This window comes from Etheostoma cragini, chromosome 4, assembly GCF_013103735.1.
Source record: "Etheostoma cragini isolate CJK2018 chromosome 4, CSU_Ecrag_1.0, whole genome shotgun sequence".
Classification (NCBI taxonomy): domain Eukaryota; kingdom Metazoa; phylum Chordata; class Actinopteri; order Perciformes; family Percidae; genus Etheostoma; species Etheostoma cragini.
In genome coordinates, this window is record NC_048410.1 from 12626477 (window position 1) to 12650667 (window position 24191).

Consider the following 24191-nt stretch of genomic DNA (forward strand, 5'->3'; position numbering starts at 1 on the left):
TGTTAGTCTGTGTTGTAGACAGGTGAAGAGCCTTTGAGGAGAAATAATAAGCAGATTGCATAATACGCTTCTTGTTCCCCTACAATGGATTTGCTCATTCATTTTAGGTCACCTGTTCCAGCTCAGTTGCTTTGTTGTATCAATTTTCACCACTTTGCTTGTTTCTTTGGATAATCAGTTACCGTAATGACCAGTTTCTCTACTGGTACAATATGTAATCGTTATCATTGTTGTTATGTGTTGAAACGGTCATGTGCTTCATTTTGTTTTGCCAGTTGACAAAAAAGGTAGTCCATATTATTCACTTCTATATAAAGCAAATTTTCTTCTCTAAGCTTTCACACAGTCCAAATAGCAATTTTCTCTTTCCTTTTTATGTTCATTTTTATTTTTTACAGGAACCAACTCTTGGGTATCCTGCAGCTGTTTCCTATACATTTTAATATTAAAAGGTGCTGAATGGATGTATTGATGGATGGAAGTTTCCTGTTGAACTTTATAGCCAAGAAGTATGTTTTTCAAAAATCAGTGTAACACAGTTAGAAGGCAGTATTAAAGGCAGCATGTCTCCTAAGACCACATTTTCTCGGTTCTGTTTTTTAAATGAATTGTCAGCATATTAGACCGTGTTGTTACAACACTGTCAGATAACATAATAAATAATCGTACATACTTAATTGTTATTTTTAATAAACTTTGCAGTCTTTGCAAATTCTTTTTAATGTTGTCTTCATTATGTCTACAACCCTTTGCAGTTGTATATTTATTCAACAATACTTCGTAAGAACTGAATTGTTAGTATATGGGATTTCCTGCAGATAGATGTATGTTAGGGATTAGGAGCTACTGTACTGGTGCTGCACTGAGCACTGTGGGATGAATTTTTATTGAGGGTGATTAGTGCCCAAAACCTGGATGAGCGCCATGCAACTTTGGTAACCTTCTGCCCCCTGAGGTGAAACAGAAGAAATGGCAGTTTTGCCTCATATGATTTATTCATCCATGCAATGTGTTGAGAGTCAAAGTACCAAAAGGCAGTGCTGGCAACTCTCCCTGATCTTGCCATCTGTACATTTAGATGCTTCAATAGATTAGTGGTTTGAAGAGCAAGTGATAATCAAAAGTGCATGAATCCATATGCATTTTAAAAGGACTATTATATTGGCCAAATACATTTTAAAGACTGATCTGAGATCAGAACTGAGATCTGAGTTGAGATACTCGACACTTGAATTTATCTTAAAAAATGTAAATGCAATTATTGTTTCAAAAGGTTCTGCCTTCCATCCATTTCCAGTTTTGTATCCAGTGTCTGGCTATATTTCAGGTTCAGTGAAACAATACCTTTTTACTTTTTTACTATATATCTGCTTCACCCATTCTCCCCTCTCTGGCTAAGTTTGATACTGCATAATAAAACCCACATGGTCCCTTTTCTCATGCTGTACTTGGCCTCAGCTGCAGTCTAGCTGAATGTTTAAAATCCAAATGTTAACATTTGGCCAAGGATTATGTGAACCTTCACAGCTAAGGTGGAAAATGTATCATTGTTGCAACAATCACTTCCTATGAAAATACAATTTGGAAAATTCGGACACAATTCTAGTAATTGTTTTCTCACTCTGATCTATCCATCATGACAATGCGTAAAGGGGGTCCCCTGTTTTGGTCTTTCTTCACATTATTCTTTCTTTTTTTACTTTTAATGACTTTAGTGTTTATTATTCTCAGTCTTGGGTTTGGATATCTGTATGTATTGCTTTTGTAATGCTGCCATTGTAAAGCTCTTTGGAACCAACTGTAATAAATGACAAATGAAGCTAACTTACCATTATTTATATAAAATGATTTTCCAAGTTACCATCATAATGTATGACAAAGTTTGACAAGGCACAGGTAAGAATAGTATTAGAGATGATCTGATTCCATTTAATGCTTCCCAATACCGATTCTGATTCCTGAACTTGCGTATCGGCCAATACCGAAAACTGATCCAATATCAGTATGTCATATATTTCAACAACTGTATACTACGATCCCTGTATGGATGTGATAGGATTTCTATCTGTGTTGTTGGTCTGGCTCAGGTTAAATTCTTTGTGAAACATGAACAAACACAAACAACAAACTTTATTTTTTCATCCAGTTTGACAGTCAGTTATTTATCTTTAGGGTTTATTACGTGGTATCGGATCAGTGCACAAACTCCAGTACTTACCCCCATTTTAGGCAGTATCGGAGACCCTACCGACACTGGTATCGGAACATCTCTAAATAGAAGTTATTTCACAAATGACCTTCAGGCAGCAGTAATGCTGTCTGTATAGTCTGTCAGGACTGCACCTTTGTTAGTATTTGATTGCACAGACAAAGCTAAATCAATAGCTGGGCCACATTGGGGTGCCTTGTGGTATTTTCAAACAGTTTTCACTGGGTGCCAACAAAACACATCATGGTGAAAGAACTGAAATCCTATTTGGATTCCTTGTTTTTCAGTGAGAGGTAAGAATGTGGGCTAACGCCAGTGTTTAAAGTTTTAAAGTATGATGGTGCAGGAGGAGTGTTACTGAGATTGAATACCCTGTTGTTGTTGTTGCTGTTGTTGTTGTTGTTGTTGTTGTGGTTTTTCATCAATACCAACACAAAATCTGAAATAGAAAAAGCCTGAATGTATGAAGCGACATACGTATATCTCAGGGAAATTACATTTTCTTACCTTGAACTTGTTTTAATTTCCTGCCACACTGACTTAATATCCTCAAAGGGATCAATAAAGCTGATCTTATCTTTCTGATCCACCACCTTTTGTCTGATGTCTGCTCTTCAGTCTCAAACACAGTTTTTCTTTTATTTATAATTTCGTTCTGAGGCCTGGGTGATAGTTCCATTAATTAATTAATTAATTCATTCATTCATTCAGGTAGTTCATACATTTTTTTCTAAGCAGTATTTAACAATGTTTACTCAGAGCTAGTTAGTAATGGAAAAATACATTCCAATACACAATTTCAATTAACAAAAAAATTATTTATTTTGTGCATGATTGGTATATTTTAACCTTCTTAAAAATAAATTTATAAATAAAAATTTTGTCTATTTAAAAATATTTCCATACCTAATCAAGTTGCTCTTGCATTGAAAATTCTTCTTTGGGCCTAATTTTTATTAACTGTTTTAATAAAGATGACATCAAATTTTCTTTAGAGTTGTTTTCCTCAGAGATGACTGAGCTCTATCTCTAAGGGAGATGCCAGCCACCTTCCTGAAGAAACCCATTTTGGCCGCTTGTACCCTGGATCTTGTTCTTTTGGTCATGACCAAGCCTTCATGACCATAGGTGAGGGTAGGAATGAACACTTACCGGTAGATCAATAGCTTTGCCTTCTGGCTTAGCTCTCCTTTCGTCACAACGGTGCGATAAACTGCATGTAATACCGCACCCGCTGCTCTGATTCTCCAACTAATCTCATGCTCCATGGTCCCCTCACTCGTGCACAAGACCCTGAGATATTTAAACTTCTTCCCTTGGGGTAAGGACTCATTCCCTACCGGAAGAGGGCACTTTCCTGCTAAGAACCATGGCCTCAGATTTAGAGGTGTTGATGCTCATCTCAGCCGTTTCACACTCAACTGCAAACCGATCCAGTGAGTGCTGAAGGTCACAGGCCGATGATGCTATCAGGACCACAGCATCTGCAAAAAGCAGCGACAAGATCCTGAGCCCACCAAACTGCAACCCCTCCCCACCCCCGACTGCGCCTTAATATCCTGTCCATAAATAATACAAACAAGATTGGTGACATAGCGCAACCCTCACCTGGAACGAGTCCGACTTACTGCCCAGAACCCGGACACAGCTCTCACTTTGGTCCTACTGCGATTGGATAGCCCTGAAAAGGGCTCCTTCCAAGATCCTTGCGAGAGAGAAGATATGATCTGTTGTTCCATGACCAGGACGGAATCCGCATTGTTCCTTTTCAATCCGAGGTTTTACTATTGGCCAAACCCTCCTTTCCAGCATCTTGGAGTAGACTTTGCCAGGGAGGCTGAGAAGTGTGATACCCCTGTAATTGGCACACACCTTCTGATCCCCCTGATTGAAGAACGGTTTTCCAGAAGCATCTTGAGGCAGACCGAAAGTCCTTCTCCATGTCTACTCCAAATTGCTCCCACACCTGCTGCTTGGCCTCTGTCACGACAGAGGCTGCATCCCTTCGGGCCAGTCGGTACCTTGCAACTGCCTTCTGAATTCACTGTGATAACATATCCCGGAAAGACTCCTTCTTCAGTCGGACAGCTTCCCTGTCCACCGGTGACCACCAGGGTGATCGTGGGTTTACGCTCACCTAAGACCACAGCTCCCCACTGCAGCTTTAGCAATGGAAACTTTGAACATTGTCAATTTAGGTTTAATGCCCCCAGCCTCCACAGGGATGCACGAAAAGCTCCGCCGTAGGTGTGAGTTGAAAGTCCGTTTGACAGGGGCCTCCAGTCAAGGTCTCCAAGAAGGCCGAATACTCCGAACTCTTGTTTGGTGCATATGCACAAACAGCAGTCATAGTTTATTCTATCTATTTATGGTACATTCAGGTGTTTGCCTTGCAGCATTTTGTCACTCTGTTGTTCTTGTTTTTCTAAGAGTTTTTGCATCGCTTGGAGAGGAGTACTATTTATACACACAGCACACAGAGGGAAATAAATAGACCCTCCTCAAGTTGCAGCACTGGTGTATATATTACTTTCATAGAGTTGGAGGTCAGTGGAAAATGATAGTGGCAACTGACCGAATGGGAAACGTGATTTTGATGAGCAGCTCTTATGGAGATAAATTGAAACCCACTGTTCAATTTCAGGACAAAGTGAACATTGCTTACTTGCTCACAGGAAACAAATAAATTACTATTTAAGTTGACTGTCTAACATCCTCAAGTGTTCATAGAAAATCCTAAATGCTGAAGACGTGAAAGATTCTGCTCACATCTGGATGTTCCTTTACGAGGATTAAGAATGGTCTTCCAAGAGTAGAGACTCTCTCAATGAGCATCTGGGACGGTTTTAAGACGCAGGATGTGTCTGTCTTGTCTAACAAGGGCTTTCTGTCACTAAAGTCTTGTCATCACCATGTTGGAGCGGCGTGGGGTGTCTGAGTGTCGAAAGTGTGAGCGTCTAAGTAGAGATCAAAGTGAAGAGGTAACTGCAGAGAACACATAAAACAAACACCGTCGCTATGCTGCGGATAAGAGCTGAAAATAAAGAAGTTCGGGGAGAGTTACTGTAGAAATGTTTTACAGCAGAGGCAGGGAAAGTCACAGTGAAGAGGGGATGAGGAGGTGAGTTGGAAATTTGACAGCCACGTCCTTAGATTCACTTGAAATATTCCACATGTAGTGACATCTGTGTTACCGCTGCATTGACACCCAAATTGATCCACCAGGCTACCATGAAAAAGCTAAAATCAAACCAGATTTTGGAAGAAAATTACACACTGGAACAGAAATATGATCTTTCCTTTTTATCTCCTTATTGTTGGGTGGAATATGGCAGTCTCAACACAGCAGTATCAACACTGTAGTCAATGTAATGATGTGAGGAGTTGTGTGTGAATTGATATATGAACACAAAAGCACAGACGTGTCTTTGTGGTATGTTTTCTTTTCATATTTGGCCTACTATGACACTTGTTAAACCATCTATACAGCTTCTCAAGTTGATACACCAAGTTTCTATGATTGGTGGTATCTATGTCAGTCATCAAACGGAATCAGGGCTTACATGTTATTTTACAATTCCCAACATTGGCCACTACACATTTATGGCTGACTAAAAATACTACTAATATTGTATAATAATACTGATTTAGATTTTAGACAACTGCCCCTGCATTTCTGCAGAATGCCAAAGTTTATTCACTTTTTATTATTTTCTGAAGGACTGCAACAAGTAGTCCAAAAAATGTTTATGAATAAACTGTGGAAAAATGCCATTTCTCTGAGCCCAGAGTCTGATTCTGTTTTTGTGTGACTAACTGTTCAAAGCCCAAACATATTGACATAAATATATTTACTTTCATCCTGGCAAAGAAAAGCAGCAAATCCACACATTTGAGACTGAAACGATTATTCAATTAGCAAAATAGTTGCAATCGACTAACGTAATATCTGTCATGCCCCTCTTGCAGGTGATGAAAACCTACCACATGTACCACACTGAGAGCATCAGTGCCGAGAGCAAGCTGAAGGACGCTGAGAAGCAGGAGGAGAAGCAGTTCAGCAAGTCCGGAGATCTCAACGTTAACCTGCTGCGCCACGAGGACCGCCAACCAAGACGCAGCTTTGTCAGGAAAATTGAGAAGATGAAAGAGAAAGTGAGTATAAAGGATGGATAGTGTTGTGTTTGTTTACATTCATTAATAAATGTAGCGCCATTAAGCTTCAATCTTCTTGCTAAAAATCTAGGACCATCAGTTGGGTTTTTAGGCCAGTGTGTAGACATTTAATGCATCTAATGACTATGTGCAATGTGAAAGGAGTCACTCATAGTGAGGAACTCACATTGAATTAACACTGAAACCTGTAGTTCCTCACAGCTCTATGGAGATTTTAGCTAATTGTTTTGGTTTCCGGGCCCTCAACTTGTCACTGTACATTGCCTGCCCAGCACCGCGTGCAACGGCATACAGACAAATTTAGCAACCAGCTGCTGAACGCAATGGCACATTTTGACTCACAACGGATTCAGATATTTTGCTCAGGAGTTAGTGAAGACCAGAGTTAAAAGGAGAGTACATATTGGACTTACTTTCATCAGGTAGTCAGAAATTGTACTCCAAATGAATGATAATGTTGCTTCATGTCTGCCGGAAGTTCAATTACACTAAAAGGTGATAATATACGAAGGTATTCACAGTTATTGCAGTTTAAGTTTATAATATTCTGTGTATGGCGTATATGTATAGCTCTATTGGTTGGGTTCACTTGGAGAGAGAGAGGGAAATAGAGGTAGACCATCAGATTGGCCGCAACGTAATGTCAAAAAGTCTGAGGATAATACTGAAGGTCTGCACCCAGATACGCACTGAGCAAACTGCAGCACTCACAGCCAAGAACACAACCCTCTTTCTGTCTTATGCAGATTTCTCCTTTCTCTACTAGCAGTGTAGGGCTGGTGGTCTCTGGAGCATGATGTACTTTAGATGCATGCATGCCTTTGATATTCTGGATCTTCTTCTAGAATTTCGTCATGTAAATGAACCTCTCATTATCTCTCAGGTGCAGGAAATCAAAAGACTGTCAGGACGACAGTGTCTCTCCCTCCTCAGAGATGCTTCTTGGCTTGGGAACTGAACACTATTTATAACGCAGTGTGGCAATGAATATTTTTTCTTTTATTCTTTTGTCTCATTTCTTCTTTTCTGGAGGAAAAGGAAGAAACAAAGTTAATCTTCTTTCCTATAACCCACTGCTGAAATTTGCATCACAATGGCAATGGAGTTGTAAATAATGGGCAAAATCCCTCTGCTTTAGAATTTGTATGCTTTAGTTGTATTTCAAACTGCAGTAGCCAATCACCTTTCTGAGCCGGGTCTAAATCATTGAGTTGTTAAAGTGAAACTACTTTGTCCATACTGTTAGGCACGAGTTTACAAAATCAATGTGTTTATGTTTTTCAGTTCTAAGTAAAATTGCATGTATTTATCTAAAAGCACATTGGAAATACAGACACACAAATAGCTAACCAACTAAGTTACTACATTACTAACATTTGGACTTCTATCATGCGGTCCATGTAAATACTTTCAAAATTGTAATTTAAAGGAATTTTGAGAAATACACTGTTTCTTTTTTTTGCTGGAAGTTACACAGCCTTCCATTTACCTGGGAATTAACTAAATCTGCCCTGTTGTTGTCTTTACACTTTAGTTTTTGTCTGAATTAAACAAATTATATGCAACATGTCAATTACTAAACGTTAGAGTGGCTAGTAGTCTTGTGGTTATTTACCTTTGGACAAAGCCAGAATAGCTCCTTCCCCCATTTTCAGTCTTTATGCTAAGCTAAGCTAACCATCTGTTCCCCCCTGCTTCATATTTACTGTACATACCCAATGTTGTCAATTAACTTTCCGCAAGAAAGTGAATAAGTGTTGTCCCCAAAATTTCAAACAATTTATTTATTTTCTACATTTTACTAAGCTGTTTAATATTTTTAAACATACCCATACGAATTGTGTGTGTATAAACATACATATATATATATACACACACACACACACACACACACACACACACACACACACACACACACACAAACACGTATGCCAATATACATACAGTACATATGGGCTGTCCTCGGATTTAAAAAAAACAAACACTCATACGAGTTTGTCAACTAATAGATTAGTTGATTAAATCGAAAGATCTGTATACCTGAATGTCTCCACAACAATTAATAAATGAAGCATTAAAAAAAGCATTAAAAAAATGGACTAAAGAAATCTTGGTCAGGTAAGACCAAAAGGGCTGATTAGTACACTAATTGGGGGGGGCAGCTTAAAAATAAGCACCTTTTAAAACTGCACAACTTACTAAAGGCAGAGCCTCTTTAAGTGCTTGTGAGCATCCACACTCTGCATCCTCTGGTACGTCAGTGTTTAGGGACAGAATAATGACTAAATGCAAGCCTGGCTGTGGCACTTAATACGTTAAACTTTCCCTGCCATCCCTACCTGTCTGATGGTCCCAAAGCCGCAGTTGCCTGAACACAGACCCAAACCCGCCCTACTGCTTGATTTTCCTGCACTGATAGTTTTTCTCCTCATCTGCTCTGTCTCTTCTCTCCTCCCCAGAGGCAAGCCAAATACTCAGAGAATAAGCTGAAATGCACAAAAGCCCGGAATGACTATTTGTTGAACCTGGCAGCAACAAATGCAGTTGTGGCAAAATATTACATCCATGACGTCTCTGATATGATTGATGTAAGTATGCGCTAGGCACATGTGTTTGTGTACATCTCCCAGCTGGGATTTCTAATGTTGATTTAACTCTGCAACACTGTCGCTTTTCTCACCATCTGTTCTCAAGTCTCAGTCACTCTTAGCCTGTTAGCTGTTTGTTTTCAAGCTGCTCTGTTGGCCCAAATGATAGTATTTGCCATATTATTTACATGTGTAATCCCTGCACAACAGGATTAACACTGATATCTGAGTGACTGACTGCTGTTGACATGAATATTAATGCAGTAATATGCGGTATCATGCAACTACAGAAGGATATTTTTGACTGATTTTTTCAAGGAACTCCATCAGTGTTGACTCCTTTGCCTCATCCCCATTCGTTTTCGTTGATGCTGCTTTTGAGAACTTTGCTTTGACAAACAGCATGTGAAGAGAGATAAGAGGCAAGACTTTGGGATTGTCTTCCTCTAACTGTCACCAAGTAAAACCCTGACCCAAGACACACACTCACTCTCTCTATTGACTTTCCTCTGTGGTCTCTCCTTACATGGGTCAGAGCAGAGGAAGGCGCATTTCGAACTCTGACACTAATATCCATATATTATTACTAATACATTTTTGTGTGTAGAAAACCTTCATCTAACACTTAAATCTAAATGTCACTTTTAATCAAGTTATGAACCAGTAGCACTGCTGAAGAGTCTTGATTACTAGGGTTTAAAAGGATGTCTTTGTTTAGCAAAATACTAATTGTTGGAAGTTGGTTAAAGTAAAGCTGGTGATAAAAAAACTGTGTTTATGCAGGCATGATTGTGGTTAATGTGGTTGGGTGACCTGCTACCAGTCACCCTGCACAAACAGATGAACATTGAGATGAGGAAGCCTTTATTGACCCTTTTAGACAGAATCATTCAAACATTCTGTATACATGTATTTCTTTTAGCTGTTCACACATACATACAGCTCCCTCTTAAGGGAGATGAGACTTTGTAACTTTGTTGTGTTATCGTCTTACTGTCTAATCTCATTGCTTTACAAAGTTCATATCTGTTGTTTGTTAAGTTTTTTGTATCCCCCTGGTTAAGTTTTTCCAACCAGATTTTTATCTTCTTGAAGTTTTTTTTTTCAGATGTCTTAGTTACAGTATTGTAGTCTGTGTTATTTGTATTACTTGTGCAAGTAAATGAGGTCTATCCAAAACAGTGTTTAGCATTAATTTTGGACTTTGTGGTTGTCGATGCCTAACAAAAGAGTTTAATATTAAGATTCCAATGTTAACATGTCAGCCCTTCAATGTTTCCCCCCCATGTCTCTATGCTAATAGCTTCATTGTCACATTTTAGCTTGAGGCCAAACCACCAAACGCCACTTCATTAGTCACAGTGATAGAAGCACATTTTCTAGGTCAGGCCTGATAAGATGGGATTTTATTGAGCTTTCTAAGAATATGATGAACATTACATCATTTCAAACAATTATAGTTAAAATGCCATTACAAGAGCATGTCTCTGCCATTTGTGGTGAAATGGTGATATGTTTGTGGTATCTGGACACACCGAGTGGCTGATCCATGGCTATCCCTGCCTCTTTGATGGATCCAGTGTGTTGGATCTGAATGGTCCATGTCATCCCAAATCCTGCTGAGGTGCAAAGAATGGGATTGTGAGCTTGACTGGTTTGGCTGCCACAAGGGGAGCAGGGGAGGATGAAGGGTCCGTTTGTCATGTCAGAGGAACTGCACATCAAACATTAAACCAGACACTCACGTAGCAAGAAGATAGCTTTGTTAGTCAGCATTAGTGACTTTAAATTGTTGAAGTGTAATTCTGGACAACATGTGGAGTTTATCTTGCACTGCCTAGAACTGATGAAAGGTGTGACCAGTGAGCACGGTCAGAGGTGTGATAAAGTATTTAGACTACTTGGAAGATAAGATTAATATGGTTAAGTTAAATTTCCTCTGTGGATGGACTTCATTTTTGCAGTAGCAAATTGTAAGCTATAGCATACAGCCTAAAAAAGAGGTATTATTGCTGAGGGTAAAACATTTGAGTAAACCTTGATCAAACAAATGCATTGCAGCCTGTACAAACAAGAATAGATTTCAAATTAAATGAGTGACATATGAAAAAAATGAGAATTATTTCCAAATATTAATATGCAGTACACTGTATATAGATGCACTGACAGTATGTTCCCACAGCTGAAAGTGGTAGGATTAAAGAGTCTATCTAATCTTCCTTCCCTGGTCATCTGCTTCCTTCAGGCTGCTGCTGCAGATATGAATGTGTTCTTCTCACTCAGTTTGCTTGTTAAAAAGAAGCTGATTTACTCCATTTAGTCTATTGAACCACTCTGGCTAAGTGGTGCAATGAGGCTTGTGTGCCAAAATAGAGAGATTACTTCCTCAGTGCTTTAGAGTGTTAAAGAGTGTTTACTTAGGGAGTCACAGAGCTGTCAGATGCCTCAAACTCCTTCTAAACCTCCTCACTACCATCCTCTGCTTAATTAGGTTACTTCATCCAGCTCTGTATAATAAGGCTCTTTAATTATCCCTGGTGTCCTACTGTGCTAACTCCTGTAATTCTGTAATGCTACTTCTATCTTTGAAAAGTAACCCATATCAGGATGTTATTTGGGATTTAGTCCCTTAAAAAGGTCTGAACATGAAAGAAGGTGCTCAAACTAACAGAATTCACAAGTAAAATGATTACACATTCCCTGATAAATTGGATTGACCAATTGATTTGTCAAATTAAATAGGAACTTAACACCAACACAAACTGCATCCATTTTGCTGCAACTCCAGGGTGTGGTCAGTACACCCGGACATCACTGTTAGTTGTGGTTACAGGTGCAACAGAGCACACTCAGCGGTGACACAGGCTTGAGACTTGAGAAGGCAGTTTTTCAGCCTGCTGTTCAAATTTATTATTTTCTATTCTATTTCACAATTCCATGTAACACATTTACAAGTGTTTTCCCTGTTATTTATTAGATTTTTTTTTTAATTTCTTTTTAAAATCTTCACAGTGCTGTGACCTAGGCTACCACGCTAGCTTGGCGCGCACCCTAAGGACCTACTTATCTGCCGAGTACAATTTGGAGACATCACGCCACGAGGGACTGGATATCATAGAGAATGCAGTGGACAACCTGGATTCCCGCAGTGACAAGCACAAGATCATGGATATGCATAACCAGGTGTTCTGCCCTCCAATGCGCTTTGAGTACTTGCCACACATGGGAGATGAGGTGATATGCTTTAAATGCTAAAGAATGTTTTTTTTCTTCCAGTAAGTAACATTTTAAGCTTCAGATTGATCCATATTGATTGTTGTAACCTGTAATTCCTCCTCTGCCTCCTAAGGTGTGCCAAGTGAGTGCCCAGCAACCTGTCCAGACTGAACTCCTGATGCGCTACCACCAACTGCAGTCTCGCCTAGCTACGCTTAAGATTGAGAATGAGGAGGTGAGGATTTATGACGGCCCTGTGTCTGTCCAGCACCCCCTCCACCACCACCTTTTGCCCCACCCCCCCCCCAAACAGAAAGCTCCGTCTCATTTACCCCAGAGCCAAGTAGGAGGGCCACATCGCCATCTGTTCTCATTGCAATTACACTCCAATGACCCTTGCTCTGCAGGAGGCGAGAATATATTTAGATTGTCACAGTGCCAATGTTATGTTTTCTATGATGTTATATATGAAATTGTCTATTTTGTGATGAAGAGAGGACTTTCTCATTAAGAACCGCAGGCACAAAGGTGCAAATGGAGGCTATAATAACCAGGACCTGTTAGACTCTTCTGTGCCAATGGCTCTGCCTCTTCCCTGTCTCCCTGTGTTTTATGCTCTGGATGATAATGGACTGCCATTACTGGAAATGAGCTTTGTCAATCTTAGCCCTAAACAAAAAGCGTCCTTCAGTGATATCACATACAATTTGTCTACCAGACACTTTTCATTTTCAGGTCTTAGTCTGATGTATGCCTAATGTGCGGGTTGCTCTGTACTTATATCCAATTGCTGCTTGACGTCATTTTAGTGTAATTCAAGGTAATGTAGTTTTTCAGGGGTCAATTTAACTTTGTGCCATAAATCACTCACTCTTGTCCTTGAACATGGCATCAGTTACCTTGGTTCCATCAAGGCTTGGACACAAAAATAAAGCCATACAATGAAGATATGAGCAAGACTAAGATATGATGCTTCATTTGTCATCTACTTTACTTTCTATTTCCCCCCATCCATGCAGGTGAGAAAGACCTTGGATGCCACTATGCAAACACTGCAGGACATGCTGACGGTAGAGGACTTTGACGTGTCGGATGCCTTCCAACACAGCCGCTCCACTGAATCCATTAAGTCCGTGGCCTCCGAGTCTTACATGAGCAAGCTGAATGTAGCCAAGAGGAGGGCGAACCAACAAGAGACTGAAATGTTCTACTTTTCGGTGAGTTCATGTCAATTTTAATCTATTTATCCTTCCAAACTGTTAATGACCGCTGGCATGCTGGAACTCAAGCTTTGTGCTGCTTTTTAAAATCAAGGCATCAGTCATCATTTCCACATGCTCTAAAAATTAAAATTTAAATAAAACTAGAATAGATTGACTTTATGCTGATTTGAGTAACATTGAATTGTTTGACTGGGCTCATGTTACAATGGATTGGTGCTGCTGCTTGCTTATTGTTGCCTTCATCTCTCTGTGTAGAAATTCAAGGAGTACCTGAATGGCAGCAACCTCATCATTAAGCTGCAGGCCAAGCATGACCTACTGAAACAGACGCTGGGTGAAGGTAAGGAGTCTTTTTTCTTCATCTATGACCCATGTACTCCCACCACCCAGTCGCTGCTTTTAAGGTTATAATGGTGCAGGTCTCATCCAATAAAGAATGATGTATTGGAGGCTACAAAGACAACAATCTCTTAGACAAGCAGGAAAAAAGAGGAAATGGTTGCTGCTGTTTAAATAGAAAACTATCACACAAAAAGCATACCACATCTACTTTGAGGTATCCATTCCCCTTTGTACTTATCTCCATTAGTTAAAGCATTATCCGGTTAGGCTCTATATGGTGAAGCTGCAGGGAGGGTTTTTATTTCCAGGCTGTAAAAGAAAGGCTTCCCTCTGCCCCTCCCTTCCCCAGGGGTCCCCTTGTCACCTCAGCCATGAACAGTTTACGCCCAATCAATCAGCAGGAGCAGACCCAGGCCCATTTCAGCAGCTGCTCCTGCATTAAGCATTCACCTTATAGAAAAGGGTATCAGGCACAGACAGCTGAGGCCTTGCAACACAAATGAATTGTCTTTACTTATTCATTTATTTTGCCAATTTGGACCCCAAAAACTCATTGTGGCAAACTATCAACTGCATGCTTTTGCAGACATAAACACTCACATTATAGTTCCTTTTAGTCTCTGGACAGATCTGTTTTTATGTCCACGGTGGAGCAGCTGAGAGTGTGTATGAGCACGGCATATGGCATCTTCAGGTACCACCTACGTTTAATTATTCATGATCAATCAGGGCTGCTTTGTGCTCATTAGCTCACTGCTTCATGGCCAAAATAGCATGTTTGTGTATGTGTGTGGTTGTGTGAGAGCATGACAGAGGGAACAAGATGAGACTGGTGTGTGCCACATGGCGTTTACATCTTGCGCATATATTAATAAAAACATAATGCCATGCATTGGCACCAGACAAGAGAGGCTAGGATATCTGCCAGCCCTTGTTTACCAGATAAGGAGTCATCAATTCCCTTGTTCAGTGAATTTGATTTGTACTCCTTTTAGGTTTATAAAATACATATTGCTCTATAATTGACAGACTCTAGTACTTTTTGATATGAAATGAGGGCAAAATCAACATAACCTTTGCTTGAGAAACTGTTGCAATGTTGAAGATGGTTGGTCAGAGGAATGGCATTTGAGAAATGGGCTGGTGTTTCTTCACATGAATGCTCCAGAGACGTTGTCCCATCTGCCAGAATGATGTGTTGAGAAATTGGTTAGCCTTTGCTCTTTCTGTCCATTGTTAGGAGGAGTTAGTAAATTTCTTTCTTCTTTGGTACATTGACTGCCTTCCAGTTGATAATTCAGACACTGGCAGACAAAGACACACACACACACACAAACACACACACACACACACACACACACGCACGCACGCACGCACACAAACACACACTTCCTCTCAATTTATGAAGAAAAGCTGGGTCATCTTTGAATTAACTGAATGAAGTATTCTTAAATGAGTACAAAGGAGAATAGCTGAGTTTAATAATGAATTTCAGACTATGTTTTCTCAATGGATATGCCTATAAAATGTGTATTTGTTGTTAGAAATCTATGACAAAAGGCTCTGTGAACCAGCACAGACACCCCCAACATATACACACTGCTGCCGCCACCCTCCTTTTCTTTCTCTGCGAGGAGGCCTATAACCCCACAGGGTCCTCGGGGTCCTCTGGGTCCCCCGTGGTTTCAGCGGTGACTGCTCAATAGCTTTGTCCAATGAATGGTGTTACCACTGCTCCATTCATCTCTCTCTCTCTCTCTCTTTCTCTCTCTCTCTCTTTCAATAGTCATGTTGTGTCTCATCAAACCCTTCACTGACAGTGGACACTAGAGTCTGTATAATATGTACCACAAAGATATAACATGTCCCTCTTGTGTTTTTGTTTTCCACAGGGGAAAGGGCTGAGTGTGGAACTACAAGGTATGGTGCGCTTTCAGTCATTAAGCATCTGCTTTTAGCATTTTTGAGCAGATTTTTTCATTGTTATGACATTCAAGACAAATGTGTGTGACTCATGTAAGTTGTTGTTTGAACACCCAAACAGAAACATACTGTATATATTTAAATAGTTATTTGAAAAAAAATATATATATACTGTACATATATTTCTGTTGGCTTTGCAGTTGCTATTTTCCTTTTTTGCCTTTTTTTTAAAGGATTGTTTTACATATTATTAAAACAACTTTTAGCTGCACCTAGAGTTTACATATGCATACATGATTTCATAATGTTGGCTAAAACTGTACAGCATTTTTTTCCATGTTGATATTCAGTACGTTATTTATAGATTGACATTTTTAGTAAGGAATCATGTATGAGTTCCTACATGTCAATATACAATATGTTTGGATTGTTAGTTAAATGCTACGTTTTTTTTTGCTAACATATTAACTAGATCAACTTGCAAGTTGTTCTATTAGCCTTATAATAAAATGTTCATTCAGTTGTGCTCTGTTTTTAGTCAAGAAATGTTTTACTGAAGATAGACACGTAGAGTTTTGAACAACCCAGCTCCTCAATAGGCTCAACTTTTAAAACATTCTTCTCTATTTTCGATTTTAACTCAACCAATGGGTTTGTTGCTGAAAGTTTTTTCATACCTGTTTTTGAACCTCCATTTTGGTACTACAGATTTCACAGAATATGGTGTTTTTGTACCCTTTGTCCGTCATTTCACAGGCCCCCCACCCTTCCCCCTAAACCACAGAAAATGCGGAAGCCTAGGCCACGCTCTGTGTATAACCATAAGCTGTTTAACGGCAATATGGAGACCTTCATCAAGGTACTTTTGGTGGTGGAGTATGACTGCTCAGTAGTGATGGCCAAATGAAGCTTCGTGAACAAGTGTCTTTATTTCAGAGACCACTAGATGGCACTCTCTGTTCAACAAGGGGTTGAGAACACACTGAATTGCAGTGCCTTAGGCCTTTCTCTTAAAACCAAGAGCGCCATCTTGTTGGCTCAGAAAATAAAGATACTGGTTTGCAAAGCTTCCTTTGGCCATTACTACTGAGTGGCCCCTGTGGAGCAGGAGGGGAAGGCAGCTAGAGCCTTCACTCTCATTCTCTTCCTCACTTTGGCCTTCTGATCCTCACTCTTCAGCTGCCCTTGATCATGATTCAATGCCTCTGTTTAACCTCTAATCCTTCTCCTCCCTTCTGTGGTTCTGCCAGTGCAGACAGAGCGGCAGTCAGCTATCTCTTTATTCCCTTCCAGAACCATTAACCACCTCTGACTTTATTTTTAAATCCAGTCACCCTTTAGACAACTGAGAGGCAGGAGACAGCATTGGATCTGCTTTGTCCCTAACTGCACCCAACCCTTTACTGCATCTCTGTAGCTTTCCTATTGCCAGTCCCTGTGCTTAACCTTCTTTAACCTCCAGAGGGGTCATTTGTCATCTGAGCTTTTCTAACTTTGTGCTTCTCTGCCTTGTCTTCCTCTGCTACTATGTGCTTTTCAACTTTCTGTCCCAGAGGAAGAAGGAATGCCCGTACCCGCATTCAGGTATTTCAGTGGTTGGAGAGTATAGGTCATGTTGCAAGGCCACTAATACTTTTAGACTAATTTTAAGGCTACTGCTCGGGCTGCACTTACACGCTGCTAGTTTCCACAACTGTTTTTATTTTGTGGCATTAGGTTATTAACTTTCCTGTTGTCCTTGGGTCAAATTGAATTTTTTCAGAAAGTTTCTATATCTGAAATTTGGGTTTCTTTCAACCAAATAAAAAAAATTACCAACGGAGACGGTTCCGTACAACGCTGTTCACAAGTAAAACAAATGATCAGTCCACTTCTTTCAATGAATATGGGTGTTTTATTCAAGTTTGTTGAAAAAAGAATTGATTAAAATAAAAGTGACAAAAATGATTTAAAAAAAAGCTTTAAAAACGTGGGGGGAAAAAACACAAAACATCAAATGGCGCAAAAGAAAAAAAAAAAAGACTACCGATACATTTTAAAATTTGACCCAGAAAAACAAAAAACATGCATGGTCAACAGGAAGACAACACAAAGGTTGATAACAGTTGGTCGTATTCTTGATGTTGTTGTTGGTTTTACACTGCTTTTACTGCTTATGAGATTTGCTTGATAAAATGTTCATGAGCCATTAGGTTTATGATGAAATGAAGCATTAGACCTTTTTCTTGCATATCTTTATTTTATATGAACTACAATAGGGGATTCTTTATACTGTATGTTTAATTCATTCATTTATTTAGATATTGTGTAGTTTATAATGATGCTGTATAAAGGTTATTCAAAATAGTATATATTACTCTTTTAGTTATGCATTCCTTTATTGCTATTTCTCTTCCCTTGCCTTTATTTATTTTTTGCATCATTACATTTCAGGATTCCGGTCAACTAATCCCACTTGTTGTGGAAAGCTGTATCAGATACATCAATCTATATGGTGAGTCTGAAATCCTGTTGCTGTGACGAATACTTCTGATTGAAAAGGACAGAAAAACAAGACAAACTATGAAGTCCTTTGAAAACTCCTCTGCCTCATAAGAAGAGACAGCGGCTATTGGACAAGGCAATCTATTTCCACAAATAGCCAAATGTACAGAGATTGACCCGCTCCGCTCTGCACCTCAAGTCTCTGAGGTGCTCAGCTGCCAGCCAATGATTTGACAAGCTCATAACAATAGATAACACACAAATACTTTTAAAAGTCTCAATAGTCTTGGTTTAGTCCATTCAGCCACCCCCCAAAAACCTTCTTTATAATTCCTCCCTGTCTATCTTCACATCTGTCTTCAGCTCATTGCTATAGCCTGCAGGACTTTCCCTGGATCTGGACCCAATGAAACTCCAGAAAACTGATTAGGAGCCCTCTAACTGAAACCATATGCTGCAGCCTCACTGAGGGGCCCTCTCATGGAAAAATACGCATCTCCCTTTATGACTAGATTACATTTCCTGCTCTGGGTTATGTGTCTCCAACGGGCTTTCATGAAGCTGGCACTGTGGTTTGGTGATAATGGTAGCCAGTGTAACTCTGAATCTCCAATTCTGGGTTGTATTTCTTTCAGGCTTGCAGCAGCAAGGCATATTTCGTGTGCCTGGATCACAGGTGGAAGTCAATGATATTAAAAACTCATTTGAGAGAGGTGAGTCAAAGACAGATGGCGATATATTCCTCTTTGTCCTGTCAAAAATATTTAAACGGGATGAACCCATCAAATGTCACCACTAAAAGCCCACATATTTTTCTTAATCAGGTGAAGATCCCCTGATTGACGAGCAGAATGATCATGATATCAACTCAGTGGCAGGGGTGCTGAAGCTGTACTTCAGAGGACTGGAGAACCCCCTCTTCCCAAAAGAGCGCTTCCTGGACTTCATTTCTACCATCAGTGAGTCGCGCACAGTATTCAGTATTTAAAGCAATCAAAGTTGTGATTTGACTGGTTGAATAGAAAAGAGAAAACACACCTGAAGTTTCTTAGAAACTCAGCTTTACTGGAGAAGAGTGGCATGCAGTGCAGCACATGGAAGCAATCTCAACACCAGGGCTCTCTGCTTGATATTTAACAGAAAGCCAGAAGGAAGAGGGGAGTGTGGACCACATAAGTCTACCGTGTGCAAGTTCACCACAGAATCATTTCCCCGCTGTTTCTACAGTAATAGTTTGATCACTCAGTGTGCAGGAAAGGCAGGAGGGGGCATCGAAATAACAGTTTTCAGAATCTCCTCTGCCTTTTGAAATTTTTTTCTGGCTAGGGCCTGACACATGTTATATTTCAGTGGACAGTGTCACATATACATTATAAAAGTTTAAAAGCTATATATGTCCGTTTATTGCAGTGCAAACCACTGTTGTTCCACCTCTCTATCTCTGTCCTTTGTGTTTCAGAGCTGGAGTCTGGAGCCGAGAGAGCGCATCACATCCAGCAGATTACTGTGACTCTTTCTCGCACCATAATAATCGTCATGAGATACCTTTTTGCTTTTCTCAATCAGTGAGTTTGCACTGATTACATTTTAAGCCACAGGTCCTTGTGTGTAAAGACGAGCATTTAGATGAGTTTATTCTTTTTACTAACATTAGTGGTGTGATTGAATCTGAAACTTAACTTACATGTTAATTTAACTCTATTCAGGAAAATCCATGTTGAACAAACACAGAATAGTTGCAGTCAATTGAAAAGACAAGATCCAAAAAGAAAACAAAATCAAGAAAAAAAACCTCACCTGCTCTTTATTGCTACATCTGTCTGCAGTGTTGTCGGAGTTATTTATTGGCTCGGAAACTCATTTCTCACTAAAGTAGTATACCTGTCCCCTTATAATGGACGTTATTAATGCTCCTTATACTGGGTTTGCCTGCAGAACAAAGAGTTTGATTTCGTACCCCAGGTTTTACTGGGCTCCTCTATACCCCCCTTCATTGTTGGAGCTGTTCCAGCTGTGGTTTTACTGCTCAGCCTCAGCTTGCTGATAATGTACAAGGACTGATTATGACTTCCTCTTGCAGCACTAAATGATTTGGTTACCCAGAGCGGGTTGTGGCTTGTTCTGGTTTAAACGATTTGTTTAGAGGGTTGGCAGACCGAAGTGCTTTTAAAGCTAATATCTAACTAAGCTGTGCAATGAAGTCTATAATACTGTATGTCAAAACGAAATTCAGTTGAAGCAGTGACTTTATATGTGATGTGTCTCATAAGTAGTTAATTGATTAAAGGAGCTATAATCTTCTTTTTTTTTTTGGACCACATGACTACTTGTATGTATGTATACAGGGTCACAAAAAATAATGAGCCCTAAGATAATTATCACCTCAGTTTCCCTCTGCTCCAGGTAGCTTTTTAGAATCCTTTAACTCAATGTTTTGATTTTTTTGGTCTGCAACTTCTTTCTTTTGGTTTAGTCTTTTTTGCGAACGCAGTAGGCAGCGGTTTTCAGCGAAATAGCTCTAAAAACCAGAGGTGTTCAACGTGCACATTTAGCAACTAGCTGGTAAACGTAGTAGTAGAGTAGAAGAAGTAGAGCATGAAGAGCTGGAAATTTCTCTCAGACTGTGGAGTTAGTGGTGACCAAAACAGAGGTAAAAGGTTGATAAATATTGGATTTACATTTGCTAGATGGCCAGAAACGACTCCGAATGAATAATAATGTTATCCCTGGTCTGCTGGATGTATAAAGATGCTGATAACTCACACATTCATCATATCAACTCAAAAGGATATAATACAGGACTTTTATCACTCCCAATTTAATTGACGATGTCTTTATATACAGACTACCAGTAGACAACAAATTAATCCATATACATCAAATTTTTCATCTGGTGTTGTCATTAAACACACAATGCTCCCCTGTCCCATCCCTCAGTCTCTCCCAGTACAGTGACGAGAACATGATGGATCCATACAATTTAGCAATCTGCTTTGGTCCAACCCTGATGCCCATCCCAGACGGACAGGATCCTGTAACGTGCCAGGCACATGTTAACGAAGTCATCAAGACCATCATCATCCACAATGAACTCATCTTTCCCAATCAACGTGAGCTAGATGGCCCAGTGTATGAAAAGTGCATGACTGGGGGGGAGGACTACTGGTGAGTAGTGGTGTGAGCAAAGTACAATTATGTTGAGACTACAGTTCTCTTTGCTCAGAGTTTTAGAGAAAAGGCTATGTTACTTTAGTTTATGTTTATAACCCATTTTCTCACACAGTGACAGCCCACACAGTGAACCAGGAACTATAGATGAGGCTGACAATGGAACTGAACCACACACCAGTGATGAAGGTCAGTACGTCATAGGAGTCATCTACATCTATTTTTAATGAAGGGGCTTTGTTATTACCTAGGTACCTCATGTCCCATTTTGGCTGTTGGTCTTGTTTGACCAAATAACTGTAAAACTAATAACATACCTATTAGCCTCTCTGGCTGTACTTTGTGTATAGTGCTAAGACCACTAAGACGGTGGACATGACACATTTTACCTGTTAAATATCAGCATTTTAGCAGTGTTATTAAAGCTTGTTAGCAGACTGACTTTGCATTGCTGTGTCAAAATGCAGGCTTATGAAGCTACTAGCATGCCTTTTAGTCATGTTTGTTTATGTAGGCCATTATTCCCTCCACCAAGGTGGTGATTTTTTTCGGTTTGGTTTGTCCGTTTGTTGGTTTGTCTGTAACATGGGCCAAGAAAGAACCCATTATATTTTGGAACAGATCACGGGGCGGGTACTCTTTATTTTTCACTTTCATTAGCATTGCAAGATTGCATTTTTGATGCATTCATGTGGTGTCAGAATAATCTAAAAAACAACTTCCTGACTGGGAAAATTAACACTGCATTATTATTGTGAAATAGACATGCCTTGAGAAAGTTCTGCACTCTCGGAGTGCCCTTTTAGTTGTATCCAATGTTAGTAGCCCTGTGAACTGTGGGTCTTGCCTGTATGCACTGCAGTCAGTATCAGAGTTTTTACCATTATAATTTCTGATACGACAGCTTGCATTTACACTCCTAACCATTTTATGTAAAATCAAAGAGAAGTTCTCATATTGGCAAATAGTATCACCTGGATTTCACATGAGAATATATATGATGTGATTTGAGTAGTCTTTGTGGATAAGAAAGCCATACAGACCGGCCTTTTTATTAAGTACATTTGACTGAGAGGTGAGTGAAGTTTGCGCTGCAACAGCTTATGATGCAAAGGTTATGTGATGTTTGAAGCTGAGTAAACAGTGTTGGCATGCAGCACTGCCTCTTTGATCTGTCTTTCTGTGTGTGAGTCTCTCTCTTTCCCCTCTCTCCCTCCTCCCTCCTTGCCTGCTCATTTTTTGTTCAGTGTAAGTCAGCAATTCTCCTGAGACCTTCTCTTTTGTGCAGTATTTCCCCAATTCTCCTCTGAGCTTTGAATGCAAAACTGGGCCTGACACAAAAGCCAAAACACGGTTGATACACAGAATAATATCTTGTGTGCTGTATTTGAAGTAACAGTGGACAGGTCTATGAAGTATGAAGTGTGTAAGGTCAGACTGTGGTAACCCTATGTTTGAGCTTCATTTGTGCTATTGCCTGTGTTTGTAATGAGCGCAGACTTGAAAAAGATAAATGATGATTGCCGGCTGTAGGTTCTGCTCCTGCTTACTGGCATGCTGAAAGTCTTATGTGACATTGTGGGCTCTGGCGTTGCACTGTAGTTTCTACAGCTGGTTCAGTTGGTGTCTTCTGGCAGCAGTTTTCATGAAAAACATCAAAAACAAGTTGGTGTCAGTGTAAGAACGTAGCAACCATGCAGTACTTTCTCTATTTTCATTGCTTTGGAATTGAAACCAAATTGTCTTTTTATCTTTATTCACTCACAACTTTGACTGCCCTCTTTTACGTCTTTGCACCCCTCTTGTAGTTTTTTTCAAAAAAATAAAAATAAAATCAGAGTGTTGCAAAAGTGTTTTTTTCTTTGTGAGAGCTGATTGTTAACCACACAGTTAAGTCTGACTGACCCCTGCTGGCTGTCATACAGAAATGCACTGCAGACAAGACCAGGTTTGAAATTTTGGCAAAAATCCCTTGTGACATGCAATTTTCTAAACAAAATATTTAAACAGTGGTTGTTTGTCAAACAATCACTAGTTCAATAATGGTTCTTTCTTTATACTTCAGCTGTGTTACTCTGCAATATGTCTCTGTGATTTACAATGTAAACTGAGACATACTTTTTTGGAGATAACATCATGTACTGAATCACAGCAATGTTTTTTTTTTAGTATTGATTGTTTTTTTTGTATTTAATAAGTTCCAGGATTGTGAATTATGTTGTTGATCATAGCCATGTTTTATTTAGCAGTTGATCTCTATGTTTTCAGAGGTCGAACAGATTGAGGCCATCGCTAAGTTTGACTATGTAGGACGCACACCCAGGGAACTGTCCTTCAAAAAGGGAGCCTCTTTACTTCTGTATCACAGAGCATCTGAAGACTGGTGGGAAGGCCGGCACAATGGTGTGGATGGCCTCATCCCACATCAGTATATTGTAGTACAAGACTTGTGAGTAACAGAAGAATGTGTTTTATTAGCTGTTGTTTGTCTTGTGTCATGTAATTCTGCTGACAACATTACACTAAACTGTTGAGTTGGAAAAAATGTAACACTCAATATTCATGGGTGTAGCTTATGCTCAACATCAGTTCCTCTGCTGTTCTAGGGATGATGCTTTCTCAGATAACCTCAGTCAGAAAGCAGATAGCGAAGCGAGCAGTGGGCCGTTGCTGGATGATAAGGGTTCCTCCAAAAATGATGTCCCATCGCCATGTGAACAGTCACCTGATTGCAACTTTGGAGGAGTCATGGGGAGGTGGATGCATTTAAGGATCAAGAATAACAATTTTTCCAGTTTTAAAAGTGCTATTGAGTGCTATTGGGGAGTTTTTCTGTTTGACTGTTGTTTGGATCTGATCCGC

The 24191-nt window shown here is 39.7% G+C and overlaps 1 protein-coding gene across 5 annotated transcripts in view; it reads left to right on the plus strand.

The window, feature by feature from the left end:
• Nucleotides 1-24191, plus strand: part of srgap3 (SLIT-ROBO Rho GTPase activating protein 3) — a 60454-nt gene that overhangs the window by 31874 nt on the left and 4389 nt on the right. For 2 of the 5 annotated variants that reach the window (XM_034869639.1, XM_034869641.1), the window contains 16 exons: nt 6179-6364; nt 8845-8973; nt 11986-12207; nt 12323-12424; nt 13209-13406; nt 13668-13752; nt 15647-15674; nt 16434-16536; nt 18111-18171; nt 18797-18874; nt 18986-19120; nt 19621-19726; nt 21099-21326; nt 21445-21518; nt 23598-23778; nt 23936-24085. In XM_034869639.1, the coding sequence (XP_034725530.1) occupies nt 6179-6364; nt 8845-8973; nt 11986-12207; nt 12323-12424; nt 13209-13406; nt 13668-13752; nt 15647-15674; nt 16434-16536; nt 18111-18171; nt 18797-18874; nt 18986-19120; nt 19621-19726; nt 21099-21326; nt 21445-21518; nt 23598-23778; nt 23936-24085 (2066 nt within the window). Of the gene's footprint in view, nt 1-6178; nt 6365-8844; nt 8974-11985; nt 12208-12322; nt 12425-13208; nt 13407-13667; nt 13753-15646; nt 15675-16433; nt 16559-16762; nt 17196-17230; nt 17262-18110; nt 18172-18796; nt 18875-18985; nt 19121-19620; nt 19727-21098; nt 21327-21444; nt 21519-23597; nt 23779-23935; nt 24086-24191 lie in introns of those variants that run through there. The other 3 variants (XM_034869640.1, XR_004656359.1, XM_034869642.1) reach the window with 3 other exon arrangements.